General features: G+C 36.3%; 2 protein-coding genes across 6 annotated transcripts in view; both read right to left on the reverse strand.

The window, feature by feature from the left end:
• Window positions 1-7,607: 7,607 nt before the first annotated feature.
• Window positions 7,608-18,360, reverse strand: LOC110872307 (serine/threonine protein phosphatase 2A regulatory subunit B''beta). Of its 2 annotated transcripts, none has more exons than XM_022121077.2 (13): window positions 17,973-18,360; window positions 16,092-16,310; window positions 15,460-15,565; window positions 15,274-15,373; window positions 15,093-15,198; window positions 14,497-14,587; window positions 13,644-13,785; window positions 13,392-13,539; window positions 13,170-13,279; window positions 12,638-12,794; window positions 10,897-11,022; window positions 10,643-10,810; window positions 7,608-8,131 (listed from the first exon to the last, which is right to left on the reverse strand). In XM_022121077.2, the coding sequence occupies exons 1-12, from the start codon at window positions 18,120-18,122 to the stop codon at window positions 10,670-10,672; spliced, it is 1,596 nt and encodes a 531-aa protein (XP_021976769.1). In that variant the 5' UTR covers window positions 18,123-18,360; the 3' UTR covers window positions 7,608-8,131; window positions 10,643-10,669. The 2 variants fall into 2 exon arrangements, with proteins under 2 accessions (XP_021976769.1, XP_021976770.1); XM_022121078.2 differs by having other exon boundaries at window positions 7,773-8,124.
• Window positions 18,361-19,455: 1,095 nt separating this feature from the next.
• Window positions 19,456-21,799, reverse strand: part of LOC110869700 (hydroxyproline O-galactosyltransferase GALT2-like) — a 43,515-nt gene continuing 41,171 nt past the window's right edge. Inside the window, exons 1-5 of one of the 4 annotated variants that reach the window (XM_035976500.1) lie at window positions 20,651-20,671; window positions 20,372-20,563; window positions 20,138-20,278; window positions 19,806-19,990; window positions 19,456-19,710 (exon numbers count right to left, since the gene is read on the reverse strand). In XM_035976500.1, coding sequence (XP_035832393.1) covers window positions 19,627-19,710; window positions 19,806-19,990; window positions 20,138-20,278; window positions 20,372-20,429 — 468 coding nt within the window. In that variant the 5' untranslated portion in view covers window positions 20,430-20,563; window positions 20,651-20,671 and the 3' untranslated portion in view covers window positions 19,456-19,626. Of the gene's footprint in view, window positions 19,711-19,805; window positions 19,991-20,137; window positions 20,279-20,371; window positions 20,597-20,650; window positions 20,672-21,799 lie in introns of those variants that run through there. The other 3 variants (XM_035976501.1, XM_035976498.1, XM_035976499.1) reach the window with 3 other exon arrangements.

Below are 21,799 nucleotides of genomic sequence, written 5' to 3' on the forward strand. Positions count from 1 at the left end.
AATTTATCCTCATTTGTTGTTTTGTTCCGAGACCACCCATTCCAATATCTTCCTCTAACTATCTCCCCATCCCTTCTTGTCCTTAAATGACTGGTGCTGGTTTGTTGAAGAAGAAAACAATGATCGATTTTATTTTATATATTTTATTTTTTAATAAATCATCACATATAGAACACGATGAGATTGAAAAAGTATTTAGTATTTGTTATGTTTTTTGTGTTTTTTGTGTTTTTTTATTTTAATTTTCTTTCAGTAGTGTTTAATTTTTTTTTCAGTTCCATGAAAGGTGGTTCTCAGTCGTTATCTCTGATCTGTTTAGATTCTGGCAGACATCTAGTTGAGCTCCGGTAGCTAGATATGATTATATGAACAATAATAGATTTTGCGCTGTGTAGGTCGTAAAACCGTGTTAGGTAGTAAGCAAAGAGCAAAGAACAAAGAACCACCAAAACCGGGAAAATCGTAAAAAAATGTGAATTTATACCGCCATGTTACATCAAATGTAGGCAAAGACAAAAGCTAACTTATGCCGTGAAATGACGTAAAACATAGACAAACTCGAATTGCATTTATAGCGAAAAACTTTAATTTAATGACAAAACTTACACAAGAAAAAAATTAAACAAAGAAATGGAAATCTGATAGGACTAATGATGTAAACCACATTAAAATAAATCACTACAAGAAAATAAAACAAAATAAAAAACAACCCTCCACCAGTCGATTCTCTGTGGTGTAAAAAGACTCAAAGAAAAGAAGTAAAAACTAAGGGATGCCATTATAGTAATTAAGTCATAAAGAACGCTTTATTTATGTACCGTAGATAAGAGATACATAAAATGTTATATATAGTATTATAGAGTTTGTGTACTTTTAATCTTTCTTTCAAAATATCCGGTCTTTTGATGTCTACTTATCATGCTTACCCTTTTATTATGTGACTAAAGTGTGATTTGGTATAAACTCGAAACTCTTTGAAGATTGTTAAAAAAATGGTTCAAAATCAGATTGTATAATTTTCGAGCCAATCCAAGCTGCTTAGTATAAATTTTGAGTTCGCACCAAGATGAGCTCGCTTGTTTGCGGCACCCACTAGCTACTTTTTTTGGTATACTAGTTTTATGCCCCGCCCATGTTGCGGGGCACTAAACCAAATATTTCTCATTTTCATAACATGGACGTATGTGTTTTGGTTACTTGTATGTACTATTTATAACACGATCTGAATAAAAATTATATTGAGTTAACCAATTAAAAAAAACACTACCATACTTTTACTAAAAAAAACTAAAACGATGGCCAGACTATAATTTTAAGTGTTATTGGATTGTAATAATCATAAGTTTCGCCTGTTGGCCAATAATAATCCCATCTTTTAAAATTCTCTCCAACGATCTCAACTTGTAAGAATTTGGCCCCTATGGATCCTTTTCTAACTACAGTGCACTTTAATCTATTAAGGAGGTTGTAGGTGTATGTGAATCTATTGAGGAGATCAAATTCTTATATGTTAGAAAAGGATCGATGGGAGCCAAATTCTTACAAGTTGAGATTGTTAGAGAGAATATCTAAAGTTGGGATTATTATCGGTCAACAGGTGAACCTTATAATTACTAAAATCCATAATCATCATCATGATCATCCTACTCAGTAAATCCCACCAATAGTAAAGTTAAGGTAGGGTAAGATGTAAACAACCTTACCTCTACCCCGTAGGAATAGAGAGGATGCTTCCAGTGAGACCCCCAACTCGATAGTAGTTTTGCATCAAGCCTTGGACCTAAGGCACATAACACTCAGCAAGGCCGATTAGTGCATGTACCCCCTTGTCTTTCAGCTATCAACGCCACTGCATGATTCATGATTGACGTGTTGCGAGCGTGTTATAATTTTTAGTATATTTTTAGCACTTTTTTACTCGTTGATCAAGCTTTAAATTTATAAAACATGATACAATACAATCACTCTCTACAACATGTTAGTGCAAATGCACCCATCGTTGGCGTAGTATAGTGATGGTAAGATTCCGATGTCGTCCAAGGACACAAGAGCTTTTAATACTGGAATATCGTCAACATCTAATCTAACCAAATTTTTGAGAAAAGATGTGATGTAGTGAGTAGTATGATAATGAAGATCAAACACGTTGATTCTGTGAATGCCCGTGTCGTTCTTCCCCAACCCCAAAATTCAACCCAAAGGGCTCGGAATTTGAAGTGAAAAACTGTTTTTCTCAAAATTCAATTCTGATCTTTCATTTCACTAGGGCAATACATAAATAGAGACAGAAATTCGAAACGGGCCTAAAAAGACAACGGGCCAAACACAAGCCCAAAAACAAAATGCCCAAAGTACTTGAAAAAACATAAAAATGGAAAAAACTAATAGAAATAAGCGTTTTTTCGGCACGGACGATGACCCAAACGCACTTTCAGTGAAGCCCCAAACGGACCTCCGTAGCCCAAGTTAGAGCCATTTCAGTGAAGCCCCTTTTGTGACGCGATCTTGGGCCTCCAAGTACCGGATGACCCGCTCTTCTACGCTTGGGCCCGCATCAAGATGTTAGTAAGTAAAAAATGAAATGAAAATAAAATATTAAAAGAAACAATAAACAAGACAGGATCATTTGGTTCTGACTCCTCTTTTACGTATCCTTTGATGATTTCCGCACTTTTGGCTTTTTAAGAGATTATATTAGTTGTTGTGGCATGTCCCTCTTTTGGAGGCAACACTACCATCAGCCATATTGGTCCGAGTCAACAGGGATACAGTCCCGCAAGGCCGGATTATTGAAAGATAATTAAGTAAGTTATTAATGCAAAATGTGGCATGTCCCTCTTTTGCAGTCAACACTACCCTAGGCCATATTAGTCTGAGTTAGCAGGGATACAGTCCCGCAAGGCTGGGTTAAAGTTTTAACAGTAGTTTATTTGTAAGGGATTCAAGCTGTTCTTACTTCTCTCGATTTGATGTTATCTGCCTAAAGAGAAGTCATAATAAGCTTGAATCAAGTACTCGCAGAATCTATACACTGAACGGGTCAAGAACTTTACCCAAACCACCATTCTAACCCTCTTCTAGGCAGTTAACGCGTTTTATATAGTCCGTAAAGACACGAATGAGTGAATCAACAAAACATGAAGAAGTGATAGAGTAAAGTTCACTTTCAATATAAAAAACTATTTCTTAAAGTCATTAATACATACCCAAATTAAAAGTAGCAAAACCTTGGAAATCAAAAGTAATACATAATGCAAAATTTCTTAAAAAACAATTTCTTAAAGTCTTCACCAAGTGATGTAAGAGATTAGCCAAGCATGGCCTTTGTTTAATAAGAATTCTTACGATCAATCTTGGATCTCAAGACTACTACACACACTCTAAAGATGGATAATGGAGGAATGTGATGGATGATGGTGTTGTAGTGGTGGTGGAATGGTGGCAGGTGAGAAAGAAGTGGCTTGCCAAGGGATGAGTTAGAAGTGAACCAAGCACCTTTATTTATAGCTGGAAACAGTCTCCTCACACGGCCCAGTGTCCTTCTTTCTCTGTCTTCATTAATTAACCAATGTCAATCCGTATGCACACACGAGCCCGTTTGTTAGTAGGCACGACCCCGTGGTCAGATTTGTGGGGTCCATTAGGAGATTCTGCATATCTAGGAGTTGACCATGGCCCTGTGTCCATGGGACATGACCCCGTGTCTCTTGTCTGCTTTGTTTGTCTTGTTCTGCATGGACTCTGGAGTGTAACACGGCCCCATGCCTTGTGGCATGGCCCCGTACTTGTCTTCTGGTTTGTTGTTTTGGTCTTGGGGTGTAGCTTGGAGGGTAGATATGGTGTGTCAACTCTTCTTTCTTGTATTTATGTTTGTTTTTACTGTTAATTTGTTCTTTTTATGCGTTTAAGCTCAATTAGTCCTGAAAATCAAAAGTATACAAAGAAACACATTTTTCCAACATTAATATATAATAGGGGTTGATTTTATGTTTTGTTTGATATAATTTATACAATGTATTTTGCGCATATCAATGATTAACCGTCCCCTGATTTTTAACGTTATCTTCACGAAATTAGTAAAATAATGTTAAAATTAGTGCACTTTCACTTTTGCCACCCGAGAGCCACATATATTATTAAAATCCAATAACCCTAATTTTAAACTAGGACAAAATTGTAATTTTTCAGGACAAATTAGCAAGTCGCAGGGAGCTGCCTGACACGAATAAAAATCACACCAAGTCAACATATTAAAACAAAACACTACCATAGTTTTGTAAAAAAAATGACATGACTATAATTTTACACTAGGAGCAAAATCGTAAATTGAGAGCAAATAAAAACAAAATCAATGGCAAAGCTGTAAATTTGAACTGAGGGCAAAAAAGTAATTTAGTAGGTAAAAAAACAAAAAAAGAAAACGATGGTAAATTTCATAATATAATATCTATATTTAAGAAATATATACATTTTTTTCATTGAAACCCATATGTGCAAGAAGTACAAAATCTTTAAAACTTTTAAAATATGCAAGCTAGCTTGAGATTTATCCGAGCCAAGTTTGAGCTCAAATTTCAGCTCGTTAAGAGTTTTCTTTCAAGCTAGCCTAGCAGACCCCTTTAACTTCAAGCCTGAACTCGAGTTAAATCTAGCATGGATAGTTAAGAAGCCCTAATTACATCACTTGATAATCTCCTCTCTCATTCATACATGATAATCTCTTGGGACCGGACCAGACTATCCCCGTTAATGTTTGATGAACAAATTGTGAAAAAGACATCTATTGATTGAAACATAGCTATACTTAAGGACAATGCTAATAATAAGTTGCCAAAAACACTAAATGCTTCCAATCAAAGCACCCGAGTAACTTCATAGCCCGTTTTCTTCTGCCGGAAAATCAAACCTAAATTCTGGTAGCAGATTGACCTCCTCACCATGATGTTGAGCATAATCGGTCACTATATCCGAAAACTTTACATTCTTTTGTTGACCACAACGTAAATTAAAGAATTCTTCGATTCAACCTGCCATCTAGAAGTTTATACATTAGTAAAATATTAGAGGTGACAATATCGAACCGTTTACTATGTTTTATCTGGCTGTTAGAGAGAATATTTAAAGTTGGGATTATTATCGGTCAACAGGTGAACCTTATAATTATTAAAATCCATCGTCATCATCATGATCATCCTACTCAGTAAATCCCACCAATAGTAAAGTTAAGGTAGGGTAAGATGTAAACAACCTTACCTCTACCCTGTAGGAATAGAGAGGTTGCTTCTAGTGAGACCCCCAACTCGATAGTAGTTTTGCATCAAGCCTTGGACATAAGGCACATAACACTCAGCAAAGGCCGATTAGTGCATGTACCCCCTTGTCTTTCAGTTATCAACGCCACTGCATGATTCATGATTGACGTGTTGCGAGCGTGTTATAATTTTTAGTATATTTTTAGCACTTTTTTACTCGTTGATCAAGCTTTAAATTTATAAAACATGATACAATACAATCACTCTCTACAATATGTTAGTGCAAATGCACCCATCGTTGGCGTAGTATAGTGATGGTAAGATTCCGATGTTGTCCAAGGACACAAGAGCTTTTAATACTGGAATACCGTCAACATCTAATCTAACCAAATTTTTGAGAAAAGATGTTAGTAAGTAAAAAATGAAATGAAAATAAAATATTAAAAGAAACAATAAACAAGACAGGATCATTTGGTTCCGACTCCTCTTTTACGTATCCTTTGATGATTTCCGCACTTTGGGCTTTTTAAGAGATTATATTAGTTGTTGTGGCATGTCCCTCTTTTGGAGGCAACACTACCATCAGCCATATTGGTCCGAGTCAGCAGGGATACAGTCCCGCAAGGCCGGATTATTGAAAGATAATTAAGTAAGTTATTAATGCAAAATGTGGCATGTCCCTCTTTTGCAGTCAACACTACCCTAGGCCATATTAGTCTAAGTCAGCAGGGATACAGTCCCGCAAGGCTGGGTTAAAGTTTTAACAGTAGTTTATTTGTAAGGGATTCAAGCTGTTCTTACTTCTCCCGATTTGATGTTATCTGCCTAAAGAGAAGTCATAATAAGCTTGAATCAAGTACTCGCAGAATCTATACACTGAACGGGTCAAGAACTTTACCCAAACCACCATTCTAACCCTCTTCTAGGCAGTTAACGCGTTTTATATAGTCCGTAAAGACACGAATGAGTGAATCAACAAAACATGAAGAAGTGATAGAGTAAAGTTCACTTTCAATATAAAAAACTATTTCTTAAAGTCATTAATACATACCCAAATTAAAAGTAGCAAAACCTTGGAAATCAAAAGTAATACATAATGCAAAATTTCTTAAAAAACTATTTCTTAAAGTCTTCACCAAGTGATGTAAGAGATTAGCCAAGCATGGCCTTTGTTTAATAAGAATTCTTACGATCAATCTTGGATCTCAAGACTACTACACACACTCTAAAGGTGGATAATGGAGGAATGTGATGGATGATGGTGTTGTAGTGGTGGTGGAATGGTGGCAGGTGAGAAAGAAGTGGTTTGCCAAGGGATGAGTTAGAAGTGAGCCAATCTCCTTTATTTATAGTTGGAAACAGTCTCCTCACACGGCCCAGTGTCCTTCTTTCTCTGTCTTCATTAATTAACCAATGTCAGTCCGTATTTACACACGAGCCCATTTGTTAGTAGGCACGACCCCGTGGTCAGATTTGTGGGGTCCATTAGGAGATTCTGCATATCTAGGAGTTGACCATGGCCCCGTGTCCATGGGACACGACCCCGTGTCTCTTGTCTGCTTTGTTTGTCTTGTTCTGCATGGACTCTGGAGTGTAACACGGCCCCATGCCTTGTGGCATGGCCCCGTACTTGTCTTCTGGTTTGTTGTTTTGGTCTTGGGGTGTAGCTTGGAGGGTAGACATGGTGTGTCAACTCTTCTTTCTTGTATTTATGTTTGTTTTTACTGTTAATTTGTTCTTTTTATGCGTTTAAACTCAATTAGTCCTGAAAATCAAAAGTACACAAATAAACACATTTTTTCCAACATTAGTATATAATAGTGGTTGATTTTATGTTTTGTTTGATATAATTTATACAATGTATTTTGCGCATATCAATGATTAATCGTCCCCTGATTTTTAACGTTATCTTCACGAAATTAGTAAAATAATGTTAAAATTAGCGCACTTTCACTTTTGCCACCCGAGAGCCACATATATTATTAAAATCCAATAACCCTAATTTTAAATTAGGACAAAAATGTAATTTTTCAGGACAAATTAGCAAGTCGCAGGGAGCTGCCTGACACGAATAAAAATCACACCAAGTCAACATATTAAAACAAAACACTACCATAGTTTTGTAAAAAAAAATGACATGACTATAATTTTACACTAGGAGCAAAATCGTAAATTGAGAGCAAATAAAAACAAAATCAATGGCAAAGCTGTAAATTTGAACTGAGGGCAAAAAAGTAATTTAGCAGGTAAAAAAACAAAAAAAGAAAACGATGGTAAATTTCATAATATAATATCTATGTTTAAAATATATACATTTTTTTCATTGAAACCCATATGTGCAAGAAGTACAAAATCTTTAAAACTTTTAAAATATGCAAGCTAGCTTGAGATTTATCCGAGCCAAGTTTGAGCTCAAATTTCAGCTCGTTAAGAGTTTTCTTTCAAGCTAGCCTAGCAGACCCCTTTAACTTCAAGCCTGAACTCGAGTTAAATCTAGCATGGATAGTTAAGAAGCCCTAATTACATCACTTGATAATCTCCTCTCTCATTCATACATGATAATCTCTTGGGACCGGACCAGACTATCCCCGTTAATGTTTGATGAACAAATTGTGAAAAAGACATCTATTGATTGAAACATAGCTATACTTAAGGACAATGCTAATAATAAGTTGCCAAAAACACTAAATGCTTCCAATCAAAGCACCCGAGTAACTTCATAGCCCGTTTTCTTCTGCCGGAAAATCAAACCTAAATTCTGGTAGCAGATTGACCTCCTCACCATGATGTTGAGCATAATCGGTCACTATATCCGAAAACTTTACATTCTTTTGTTGACCACAACGTAAATTAAAGAATTCTTCGATTCAACCTGCCATCTAGAAGTTTATACATTAGTAAAAATAGGGTCAAGTTATTCTACAAAGGCTTCTAATTGTAAGAAGTGTAAGAAGGATTTATAGAGTGACAAGTGTCCAATAACCTAAAACTAAACCCACTACATCACCACCAAAAACCTAAACACCCACCCCCACCCCACCCCACCCCCACCCAAAAACCTAACCCCCCCCCCCCCCAACCCAAAAACCTAACCCCCCCACCCCCCAAAAACCTAAAAAAAACCTAACCCCCACCCCCCCCCCCCCCCCACATAGAAACTGTTCCAGTCATCGATGACTGACTAAAACACAAAGTCCAACATATATTCGATGCAGATTATTTTAGAGCTTAAGTTTATGTTTTTATAATGTTCCAAGAAATGTGCATAGTTTTTACAGCAATGTGTTGATTTCTACGTACAAATGCACTTTAAAGGGTAAAAAAAACTAAACCCACTACATCACCACCAAAAACCTAAACACCCACCCCCACCCAAAAACCTAACCCCCCCCCCCACCCCCCAAAAACCTAAAAAAACCTAACCCCCCCCCCCCCCCCACCCCACCCCCCAAAAACCTAACCCCCCCCACCCCACCCCCCAAAAACCTAAAAAAACCTAACCCCCCCCCCCCCCACCCCCAAAAACCTAAAAAAAACCTAACCCCCCCCCCCACCCCACAAAAACCTAAAAAAACCTAACCCCCCCCCCCCACCCACCCACCCCCCAAAAACCTAAAAAAAATCTTAAAAAAACTAAACACCCACCCCCCACCCCTCACCCCCTCGGCAAAAAAAAAAAAAAAAAAATTAGGGTGGGTGATGTGTGTGGGGGTGGGGGGGGGGGGGGTTAGGTTTTTGGTGGTGGTGGATGTTTAAGGTTTTTTTTTTTTTTTTTTTTGTGGTGGGGTTTTTTTTTTGTGTAGTGGGTTTTTTTAGGTTATTGGACACTTGTCACTCTATAAATCCTTCTTACACTTCTTACAATTAGGATCCTTTTGTATTTGATCCTAATCCAGTAAAAATATTAGAGGTGACAATATCGAACCGTTTACTATGTTTTATCTACTAAAGGGTCAAGGGGTTCCTAAAAAAAATCTTAAAAAAACTAAACACCCACCCCTAGGGCTGTAAACGAACCGAACGTTCAGCGAACAGTTCGTGAACCGTTCGGCGGGAAGTTCGTTTATGTTCGTTCGTTTAATAAACGAACGAACATGAACAAGAAATTCCGTTCGATTAGTTAAATGAACAAACATGAACAAAGGTCTCGTTCGTTCAGTTGTGTTCGTGAACGTTCGGTAAGATGTTCGTGAACATTCGGTAATTAAAGATTTTTATACTTTCATATATTTTATCTATACTTTTTTATACTATTAAACTTTTATTTATATCATTACCCTAACAATTAAACTAGGAAACCCTCTTTCACCTTGTTTATGCACCATTTCCCTTTCTTTTCTCATTATTTACATCGACGAATATGATCTACCTCCGTTCCACAATAAGGGATTCAAGTTCTAGAGCTACTCTCTGGGCCATCCACCTTTATCCTTCACCGCGTTCGACAAATTTATTTGTGTTCGCTTGTGTTCATGAACCGTTCGTGAACACGCTCATTTCCTTAATGAACGAACACGAACATAAAATCTCGTTCGGTAAGTGTTCATGAACCGTTCGTGAACACATTTATTTCTTTAACGAACGAACACGAACAAGGCCTCGTTCGTGTTCGTTCGGTTCGTTTACAGCCCTACCCACCCCCCACCCCTCACCCCCTCGGCAAAAAAAAAAAAAAAAAAAAAAAAAAAAAATTAGGGTGGGTGATGTGTGTGTGTGTGTGTGTGTGGGGGGGGGGGGTTTAGGTTTTTGGTGGTGGTGGATGTTTATGTTTTTTTTTTTTTTTTTGTAGTGGGGTTTTTTTTTTGTGTAGTGGGTTTTTTTAGGTTATTGGACACTTGTCACTCTATAAATCCTTCTTACACTTCTTACAATTAGGATCCTTTTGTATTTGATCCTAATCCAGTAAAAATATTAGAGGTGACAATATCGAACCATTTACTATGTTTTATCTACTAAAGGGTCAAGGGGTGGGTTATCATACAATAGCACCAAATTCGAAATTACGCACGTTACAAAAAATCAAAACCCGCACGCCACCAAACATGAAAATTACGCATGTTAAACTCAAAATTACGCACATTATTTTGGTGGTTGCGTACTGTCGCAAGTTAAGGGACTTTTGTATTTTAAACTTTCTCAATGGGTCAAATGGGTAAATATAAAATTAAGCTAAAAAAGAAACGAGTCAAGTTTGGTCAAACAGACCGAAAGCCAATCAAAGTGTACTTTTAAAGCATAAAACATCCTAAAACCATTTTATTCAAAAATAGATTATCACTAAAATAAGGAGTACTCCACCAGTGTGTAACTTACTTTTACGGTTTTACCTTTTATCTCAATGTATGTAAGAAATTTTTTGTAAAACTTAGAATACATTACTAAAAAAATACCTTAATAAGCCGCTTCGCAATTGTAACTCAAAAGGGTGCCTCGAAAGATTCATCCCACACGTCTGCACTACCATTAGAGGCATCATCAGCATCTTCTTCCATTGACAGCCGAATATACTCCCGATGTGCAAACCGATCCCACTCTGTTAATGTTGGATTCTCACGTTCCTGTATCATGAAATTGTTTATATATATTTTGCCAACGTATATAAATTTGTAAAAAGTTATCCGACAACTGGTGATTGTATATGTACCTGACGTATGAGAAACGGATCACGAGTTTCAAAGGCCATGAATTTATTAAGGTTAAAAAGGATATTGAAAACACTTCCGGAAAGTTTGCTTCCTTTCAAATCACGGAGGGTAAAATATCCCTCATCCTGCAGGTAATAAAATGTGAAAAAATATATTGATATAGAGAATAAAAGAAATAAAGACATTATTAATGTAAAAAGAGGGTGTCTCAACCAGTGGCGGACCCAGGAATTTTTCCATGGGGGTGCGAAACATTTTTAAAAATTTTAGGCCCCTAGGTATATAAGTAAAAAAATCGGTTCGTATCGGGTCGGGTCATGTAAAACAAAAGTAATTACGCCATAACGTCCCTACTCATGGTTCCTATCACAAACAAATTGATGCATAAGTTCATCGCTCCATAACATAATGTTTCAATTTTAATTTTCAACCCTAGAAATTGTGTGTAATCACCCTAAAAATCATCTAAACAACATAATCACCCTAAAAATCATCTAAACAACCATAAACAACGTCAAAACACATGAAATTTCAAACCTATTTAAGAATTTTGTTACCCTTTGGTGTCGGACGGCGGTGGTTCGCGGCTGCTGATGACGTGCTGTTGTGGTTGCTGTTGTGTTCGATGATCGCTGGTAGGAGACGACCAAAGAGAGGGAGGGCGGGAGGAATTCTGAGGGACTGTTGCGCTTATTTTAATTATTATAGTTTGAACTTAGGTTGAGCTTGGTTAATGGGCTAGTAATTAGTGGGCTAATTATGTTTAATGAAATAGTGGGTTAAGGTATTGGGTATTTGGGTTAAGTTGGGTAGTATAAGTTTATATAATTTAGGTAGTTTTTTTAGTTAGAGTTTACTAAAAAAATTTAAAATATAAATCGAAAACATTTTTTACCTAATGTGTGTGGACGAAAAATTCCAAGGGGTGCGGATGAAAAAATTCAAGGGGTGCGGACGAAAAAATCCAAGGGGTGCAGACGGGATTTTCAACGGAAAATAGCACTAAATTTTTTTTTTCCCGGGGGTGCGCCCACCCACCTTGGGCTACATGTAAGTCCGCCCCTGGTCTCAACCTCTATTTTTTATTGTTTTTATTTGCCAAATTTACAACAATGCCATCAAACCCATGGTTTTTCCTTTTTGTATATTCAACCCTTCAACTTTTAGCATTGCCACTTACACCCCATCAACTTTCTAAAAACTTTGTAAAATGTCATTTTGACCCTTTCGAGTTTTACGTGCTTCTTTTTATGTATGCGTGTCAAATATAATACGTTTTCGTGCTTATTTTTATGTACGTTTTTGGTTGGTCTACGATTTGTTCGGAAATGAGTCGGGTCAAATATGATACGTTTTCACTAGGCGGTATGAATTCGAGTTAGTGAAGTCACTTTATGTTTCGACTCCGCCGCAACGCGTGGAACCATTCTTTGAACTAAAAAAACACTATTTTCTTACCTACTTATTTTTAAGTACGTTTCATTAAAAATCCAAGTTGGTTTACGTTTCGACGTAAATTTTCTCGGTAATGAGTCAAGTCAACTATAATACGTTTTCGTGCTTATTTACATGTGCAATTTCAGTTCGTCTACATTTGGCGTAACTTTTGTTCGAAAATGAGTCGTGTCAAATATTTGACGGTATAAGTTCGAGTAACTTTAAGTTTCAACACCGCTGCAACGCGCGGCAGATCAAAATACTAGTTATCAATATATAATATAGTTAGGTTATAGTTATTACCTTTGGGCCAATCATGTCAACGATCTGACACAATATATCCTCAAAAAGTACGGGCTCTTGGGCCATGCATTCCATCCGATGCAATTGTTCTTCATAAAAGAATTGCATTTCGTTTCTAGTAATCACCCCATTCCCATCCAAGTCTACGCACTTGAACCTGATAAGACATTATAAAAAAGTAAAGTACACGTATGGTCCCCGTGGTTTACCAAAATTTTGGATTTAGTCCCTGGCTTTCCAAAAGTACATGGATGGTCCTTGTGGTTTGCACTTTGTAACGCATTTAGTCCCTAACTTGGACATGCTAAAACCTTTAGAATTGTAGGCTAGGGACTAAACGCGTTACAAAGTGCAAACCACAGGGACCATCCGTGTACTTTACTTTTATAAAAAAGTGATAAAAACGGGCAAAGGAAAGATTGATTAGAACTTCATGAAAGAAGACAACATTTAAGACAATTTCGAAGTTAAGTCAAAGAGAACACGAGAAGTCAAAACAACTATATCGAACTCCATGTTACGTCCATCATACCAGTATTCTAAACTCGGCTCGGATGATTTGTCCTCTTCAGACAAAATAAAATAAACAAAATCTTCATATCCCATTTTCCCATCAACATTACTGGTGAATTTTCTTGGTACCTAAGCTCAAAAAAAAAAAAAAAAAAAAACAAAGGTAATTATTCGACCATGTAAATGTTGAACAAACAGAAAACACTCAGTAAGAAAATAAAATGTTGGTGATATTACAAACCTGGGAAAATATTCGGTCAACGATTCTGTATGTGAGTGCATGGTTACCGTATCGTATAAGATTCTCTTTATCAATCAAGAAATCATGATCGGTGTCAAGCTCCCAAAACTTGCAGTAGATAACATAAAAATGCTCGTACGAGAAATACCTGCCATAAATTAAGTAATAATATATGCTTTAATAAACCGAGTGCATATCAATTCATACATTATATATACATTAATTCGCCCTCCCAAATTGTCAAAATATTACCTCAAAACTTTGTTTATGTCCTCTTCGTCATCTGCGTGTTGCATTGCAGCAATTAAATTTCCACGTTTTAGCTCTCTTAGGGTAAGACAAGAATCACCGGCTCTATTCATGTAGTAATATATTCTGTATATTACCGTTTCAGCTGACCACAAACATAACGTAAAATTTAAATCACGGAACTCCAATATTTGAAGAAAAGATTAAAGCAAGCAAACAACTGCGGATCAACATATATGTTGAAATATCTAAAAACAATGACATCACAATCATAAATAAAAAAACAATGGAACAATGCTAATTGCATAGTTGTTAAAGCCATCGCCTCTTGCGCCTAGGCCCATTTTTCAGGCGAGGCGAGGCAGTTGCGCTTTAAATCGAGGAATTTGCGCTTTAATTCTCGAGTTGATGGTTCAAGCACACATTCCGGCCAAATTCTCTAAATTCCGACAAGATTCTAGCCAGATTTCTACTTTTATCCAAGGAAAACTACTTGTCGACACTAATACACTAATATTTTAGAACTTTTGGTACTAAATAGATGATATAAAGTGTTATATAACAGATTTCGTTTATTTTATTTGAAGAATAGTATTCTTTTTCTAATACATAATGTATTTTTAATTTTTTTTTTCATTATGCGCTTTATTTTTCTCAGGTCCTCGCTTTTTTTGCGCTTTGCGCCTAAGCCCCAGGCGAGGCCTGTGCGCCTTGAGTGCGCCTAGCGCCTTTAATAACTATGGCTAATTGTATATAAAAAAGTGACTTACATGTTCAAACACAATCGCACTCAAATTAAAGCGAACGTATAAACAAATATAAGTCAGGATAAGAAAAACGAATGAATCAAACATACCATATCTCTCCTGAAATTCAGGTGTGCCCTGTAAGAACTCCAAACCAGGATGAGTTGCCAATAGTTCCCGGAGTATGGGTTTAAAATCCTCCTGTTGCAGAGATTAACGTAGAAAAATATCATATTTGATGGTACATCTAATATATGACCGTTATGATCAAAACAAAACAGTATTATGATAAATAGGAAAAATTACAAGTTTTGTCCTTTATCTTTATACCACTTTTCAGGCGGTGTCCTTTTTAACGGATGTTGACAGGCGGTGTCCTTTACTAGGTATTTTGTTGCAAGTTTAGTCCTTTACACCCAACCCAGTTAAAAAACCCTGTTAATTGTTGGGTGTAAAGGACTAAACTTGCAACAAAATACCTAGGTAAAGGACTAAACTTGCAACAAAATACCTAGTAAAGGACACCGCCTGTCAACAATTAACAGGGTTTTTTAACTGGGTTGGGTGTAAAGGACTAAATTTGCAACAAAATACCTAGTAAAGGACACCGCCTGTCAACATTCGTTAAAAAGGACACCGCCTGAAAAATGGTATAAAGATAAAGGACAAAACTTGTAATTTTTCCTGATAAATATAATAAAAGTACCTGAGTTAAATATCTCAAATCTGGCTGTTTTAATAGTGTAAATATCTGGGTAGCAGCGTCTTTAACCAACATGCTACCATTGATCCAGTAATCGACAAAAGTATCCCTATAAACAAAAAAAATTAGCCAATCTTTCAGACATAAGTTTCTCTAATAAAAACATAAGACTATACAAAAATACCTGGTCACAACGCCAGTGCCTGCAACGTCAATCTTTTTAAAAAGAACAGCCGAAAAGAAAGACGGTAGTTTGCAAATTTCCTTGGTAAGCGGTTTAAATTCTACAAATTTTAATAAATATAGCCTGGTCAAACTACAAATATTGACCGTTCACAATGTGGTAAATGTTGAAGAATTTATATCTCACCGTGCAATTGTAGGCCATCAGGATGACCATAGAAAAACTGATTACATCTAAACAAACATCGTTCTTTTAATTCGTTAGGGGGTGGGCGGCCATTTTGAAAGTAAAACTGCAACCATTGCACATTCAGTAATTACAAAAAATATAAAAAAAAAGAGTAAAATGCCATTCTCGTCCCTGAGGTTCGGCCAGTTTTGCTACTTTCGTCCAAATGTTTGTTTTTCCGCATCTGGATAGAAAAGGTTTGAAATCTTGTCATTTTCATCCGGCTCATTAACTCTATCCATTTTTCTCCATTAAGTCAGAGGTATTTCCGTCTTTTTTGCTAACTTAAGGGGCAATTCGGTCTTTTTCACTTTATGTAAAAAGACTGAATACCCCTGAAAAAGACCGAATTGCTCTTTAAGTTAGCAAAAAAGACAGAAATACCTCCGACTTAACGGAAAAAATGGATGGAGTTAATGAGCCGGATGAAAATGGCAAGATTTCAAACCCTTTGGATCCAGATGCGGAAAAAACAAACCTTTGGACAAAAGTCTCAAAACTGGCCAAACCTCGGGGACGAAAATGGCATTTTACTCAATTAAAATAATAACTCGATTCTTTTGATAGAGAAACAAAATCATTAATTTGACCTGAGGTATTAACTCTTTGACGGGCTCGCTTAGTACTTTTAATGGAGAACCTAATACAGATGGGCCCACCCTCGGTTTTGTGATTCGAGGAGAACCCGATGATGAACTTCTTGGTGAAAGTGGAGGTACTGAATTTCCGGAAGATGCTTTTGGGCTGGAAACTGATCCAGTTATATTTAACGGAACGCCCGTTTTAGCCTTGTTAAATAAAGATTTCACCTATATATATATACAAACATAAAATACCATGAACGATTTGATCTTGCTATTAATATCAGTGCTTTATTATAAAAGCATGTGAATAACCCAAAATTACCAGATTTAACCCTTTGAATCAATTTGAACAAAAAGCTATCTTATAAATGCTCTAATGGTCTTATCACATCAAGCCGAAAGATTTTTGCATTCTCACCAAATAAACTAACACTACGTTTAAGGCTGGCAAATCATGTCTTAACAGGTTTAACAGGTTTCTGACGGCGCACACAACATAAGTTTCAAACATGATTACGACTCGTTTAACTACTTTCTACCTCATGTTTATAAAACAGTTTTATGTTTTATGTACAAAGATGAATAAATGATAGATCCTAACATTGTAATTTTAATTATTTTAAAAATTAAAAAAGTCAAAGAGTGTATTTTTCAGTCAAACAGGTCTAATCGTGTCTTAACAGGTACCCAATTGCCAGCGGTTCATAATCAACATGATCAATCCAACTCAAAACACTAAAAAAGTCAATGGAAAGAACCCTTTTTTTTCTTGAAATGGTGTGTGCGTAATTGATAAAGTAACAATTCCCAAATATACTTAACCAAAGTGAATATTGGAATATAAACAAAAAGACCTCACTAATTGCGATTTTGATCATACGTAACGTTATGCAATACGCCAATAATACGTATATTACAAAGTAACAAATTCAACAATAAAAGGATTGTGCCTTTAGAATTGTGATTTCAAATTCAATCATACGCACATATTTAACAATAAAAAGATTGCAACTTTAGTGTAGCAAAACACGATATGTCCAAGTTGGATGTCCAAACTTCACATAGTACACTAATAGATTGCTAGAACATATGGTAAAGCTAGACCATGTTCATTCTTGAGACAATACTTTAACATAGGACCCACAAAAGGTACCTCTAACATTTCTTGGCAATCCCCCCACTTGTAGCCTAGTGGTAGGAGACTTGGGTTTTCCAATGGAGACTCAAGTTCAATTTCCACTTGGATCATATTGGGGTGGATATTGGGCAATGATGGTGTCAAACCCACGAGGGGGGTTTGATCCTGAGCCGCACCCCGGTTTTCATCCGGCTGTTACTTCAACGAGGCTTCTCGTGTTGAGGCAGTACGGTTTCGGGGAACGACGTAACCAAGTCTGACCAACCCAGCGCGGGCCCGGTTAAGACAACGTAGTCTGGGCAGATCTTGGCTAGGGCCGCCGTTTAGGCGGTGTGACATTGGGTCACTCAAAAAGAAAGTCACCATTCAAAAAAAAAAATTTCTAGGCAATCCCATATAACAAAAGGATATATCTATATATATATAGCAATAGTGAAGGTGAAATTGGCAAGTAAGATCCTCATCATTCCTCCATTAATAGCAAGTAAAAACAACAAAATTTTGTACTAACTTATAAACTGTCACTTTCCTACCAATTCCATATGTCTTCCTTTCAACATCCTATTATTCTACAATGTATCTGTGTTACTACTACAAATGTCAACAACATATAATTCTTTTACCAGACAAGGTAATAAATCTTGAAATCACTATCTTATTGTAGCTATTATACATAACACAGAAAGCAACATAATATAATAATAAAGTAAAAAATGAAAATAAAAGAAGATGGTTTTGGACAATATTACCAAAAGGGTGGTTTCAGGAAGTGAAAGCCATTGGTCGAACAGCTTGTGGGCAACATAAGGGTTGGACTTAATAGCCAAACAAGACACTTCATTCAGCTGTAACAATTCCGGGTCAAGAAAACCCGAATCCCCATTATAATCCAAATCCATCTTTCCCAAATCTTAATAAATGAAAACCAGCAACGATCAGTTAACCCTAAGACAACAAACAGAACAAACCCTCTTCACATCGAACGGATCCTAAAAATCTTGAATTGGGGTTGTTCTTGAATTGTGTTAGAAAGATCGGTGGGTTGAGTGAATCGTAGAATGATGCAAGATTCTTGTGGGTGTGTGAATGTTTATAAACTATATTTTATGGGTGTGTATAATTAGGCTTCTTGTGGGTGTGTGAATGTTTATAAAATATACTAGTTTAAGAACCCGCGAGGTTCGCGGGTGGACTAAAACACAAATGAATAAGTTTAATTTATTGAACTAATCGTTTGAATTAAATGACCGTTCAAGTAATAATAAATTAGTAAACTAAAATGAGACAAATAATTTAATCTCTAATAATTTTTTAATTTGTGAGGACAACATTTCAACTCGTAAAGATAAATGAGTCGAGGCGGTTATGCTCACTTTAGCCAGACATAGCTCGTCTCGTTTCCAGCCCTAACAATCCATGGGTGGCCTGTTAAATCAAGCAAACGTAAATTAGTAAAATAAATTAAATCATTTTTATAACTTTATTAGCAATTCTTGTGACCCAAAGTTGCTTACATAGAACGTCATGAGCAGTAAGCCTTTTCTTAGGATTTATATCAAGCATTTTTCTTATAAGATCTTTCGCACTGTCGGTTTCGCGGGTGGCTTAAAACAAATATATAACTTAAAATTGTTGAAATAATGGGTAAAATAATGTTGTTGATTCAAGTACAAAAATATTGACTAAAAAAGATTTAAGTACATAAGTACAATTTACGTTCCTATGTCTTGAGAAATAATATGTTTTTTTTATTTTTTGAAAAAGTAATGCAAATAAAGTGATATTACATAAAATAGTAACAAAGTTTTCTTTGTTAAAATGTGGATATATTGTGGGTGATAACCTCCTATCCATATATATGGATATATTGTGGGTGAAAACATACATTTTAATCATTCTACTTATGTTGGTTAAAATGTAAATTGTTTGTTTTCATATTGTGGGTGATAACCAAGTATCTTTTGTCTCTATAAAACGAATAATTATAAGATTTATAACGGAAGTCCATTTCGAACACAAGTTTTTATCCATACCCGTTATGTTTAGAACCCTTTTGACCTAAACCCACCCTACCATTTTTCAAAGCTTATATACCATAAACAATATCAAAATTTGATTAGCGTTAATAACATAAAGAGGCGTAATCAGTTCTATACAAATCATTTGTACATCCAGACTTACATCCTCATTTTCAAGGGCACATGCCCAAAACAAAACCCAGTGGCCCAAAAATACTCAGAAACATCAATCATGGATTCATGGTTCATCTTCATGAATCATGACCATGCCCACCATAATGCACAGTTCCATGTTACATAAGTTTTCACAATAACATCACAACAAAGTCATGGTACATATAAACTAAAAAACAAAATCCCCCACGCATCAATTGCTGACTTCTTCTCATCTAAAGTTATATCCTGGTACATATAAACCAATAATATATCGTCCATTTGCATAAGGTGGATATACTGCTTCTGGCCATTCCTGCAACATTAATGTGTAAAGAACCATTTCAAACCAGACAATACTATAACTAATTATATCATTTGCCATATAGTTATGATTAATTGTTATCGGACCTCAAAACCGACAGCCCATTTGCCACGTCTAAGAGGCCGGTGATAGAGATTAAGATTTCCCATGTAAAGGGATCGTTGTTGCGGGACCCTCTTTAGTTCTTTCAAGACGGTATCCACCCTTGTAAAAGTGTCATCATCACATATGAAGCACTCACAATTTGAACCTGCAATTGCAAGTGGCAAGACTGTAAATAAAATGATGGGTTATATGAATGTAATTGGTTGAATAAGCAATATTATGAAATTGGATTAACATAATGTACGATACGGGAAGGAGGTGACGTGGCGGCCTCCAACATTTATAGCACGTATGGTAAGCACAAATAATTTACCTTCCACAAAAGGAAATGGCCAAGTCATTTCGTGTTTCTGCGCCCGTGCTATAAACCTTTTGAACCATGATGATGTTCGTGACTCTTTTGAATCCACCACATCGTTACGCATCCATTTTTCGCATCTCGGAAATCCATCAACTGCAAAATATAGTACATCAAATACCAAGAAAAAATCAAGCTTTATATTCTCTTCCTATTTTAATAAGTTGATAATTATAGCAATATGCTTACCAAGCATGTCGTCATCGCCTTTTGATGGTAAACCATCACACCTTTGAGCCGCCCCCATTGCATTCTATAGCACGTATTGTGTTCAATAACCGGTTGATGGCTCCAATCACCTCTCAACCGAGGATTCAGAAGCAAAATTTTCGGCGGATCCTCCGCAACCACATATTTTAGCCCCTGCAACTCAACTTTAAACTGCGAAACCAAAACCATCGGATCACATCCCTTTATTCTCGCAAGCTGAGGAACATACTCTTTATGAGCATAATTAGGAGTTCCCACCACTGTTATAGATGACCCTGCTGATGTGCGTGAAGTGTGTTATATTTTTAGATGTTTATTTAAGCCCTTTTTACACTTTTAGCCAAGTTTTAAATTTATAAAACACGATATTTACTAACACTAAACACACATATGGGCAAGTGCACCCATCGTGGACGTAGTATAGTGTTGGTAAGATACCGAGGTCGTCCAAGGACACAAGAGCTTTTAATACCGGTTTATCCTCAACGTCTAACCAAATCAAAAAGTTAGAAAAATGTTTTAAACTAAAAAAAATAAAAACTAACTAAATGCTGAAAAATAAAATAAAATAAAAAACATATAGACAAGATGAATCACTTGGATCCGACACGTATATTAGTATAACCTTTGATTATTTTCGCACTTTTGCACTTGTTTAAGAGATTATCTTAGTTATTGTAGTAGGCCCCTTTTTCGGAGGTGACGTTACCCTCAACCCAGTAGTTTGAGTCAGCAAGGATACAATCCTAAAGGGTTGGATTATTGAAAGATAATGAATTAAGTTATTAATGCAAATTATGGTAGGCCCCGCTTTTGGCGGTGACGTTACCCTCGGCTAAGTAGTCTGAGTCAGCAAGGATACAGTCCTAAATAGCCGGGTTATAGTATTAATAGTAGTTAGCTTATGAGGGGGTCAAAGAGTTTGGATCCCCGCCATCCAATACCTATGGGCATTGAAGGAGATCCTACTAAATTTGACCCAGGTCCCAAGCAGGACCTCTAAACGCTGAACAAGGGCAAGACCTTTACCAAACCGTTCCCTTAACCCCCGACCAGGTAGCCAACATACCTCCATATAGACCGTGGAGATATGAATGGTGAAAATCTTTTATTTTATATAGACAGTAAAATAATGCCAAGACACCACGGACAAACGATAAGGAAAGATCACCTTCAACATAAGTAACTAGTTATTAAAGTCATTAATACAAAACCAAATAAAAAGTGCAAAAGATTAAAAATAAAAAGTATTATACTAAACACTTGTCTTCACCAAGTGATGTAAGAGACTTAGGCAAACATGGCCTTGATTGTCAAGAACTCTTACGATCAATCTTGGATCCCGAGACGACTCACACACTCTATGATGGACAATGGATGATGGTGGTGGATGATGGTGTTATGGTG

Source organism: Helianthus annuus, chromosome 8 (genome assembly GCF_002127325.2).
Source record: "Helianthus annuus cultivar XRQ/B chromosome 8, HanXRQr2.0-SUNRISE, whole genome shotgun sequence".
Lineage (NCBI taxonomy): Eukaryota > Viridiplantae > Streptophyta > Magnoliopsida > Asterales > Asteraceae > Helianthus > Helianthus annuus.

Excerpts from the sequence above, each read along its gene's own strand:
- LOC110872307 (XM_022121077.2), bottom strand. The coding sequence starts at position 18,122 with ATGGATTTGGATTATAATGGGGATTCGGGTTTTCTTGACCCGGAATTG. Across the intron at positions 16,311-17,972 it reads TTCCTGAAACCACCCTTTTG|GTGAAATCTTTATTTAACAA; the intron begins GTAATATTGTCC and ends ATATATATATAG. Across the intron at positions 14,588-15,092 it reads ATTTGAGATATTTAACTCAG|GAGGATTTTAAACCCATACT; the intron begins GTACTTTTATTA and ends TCTCTGCAACAG.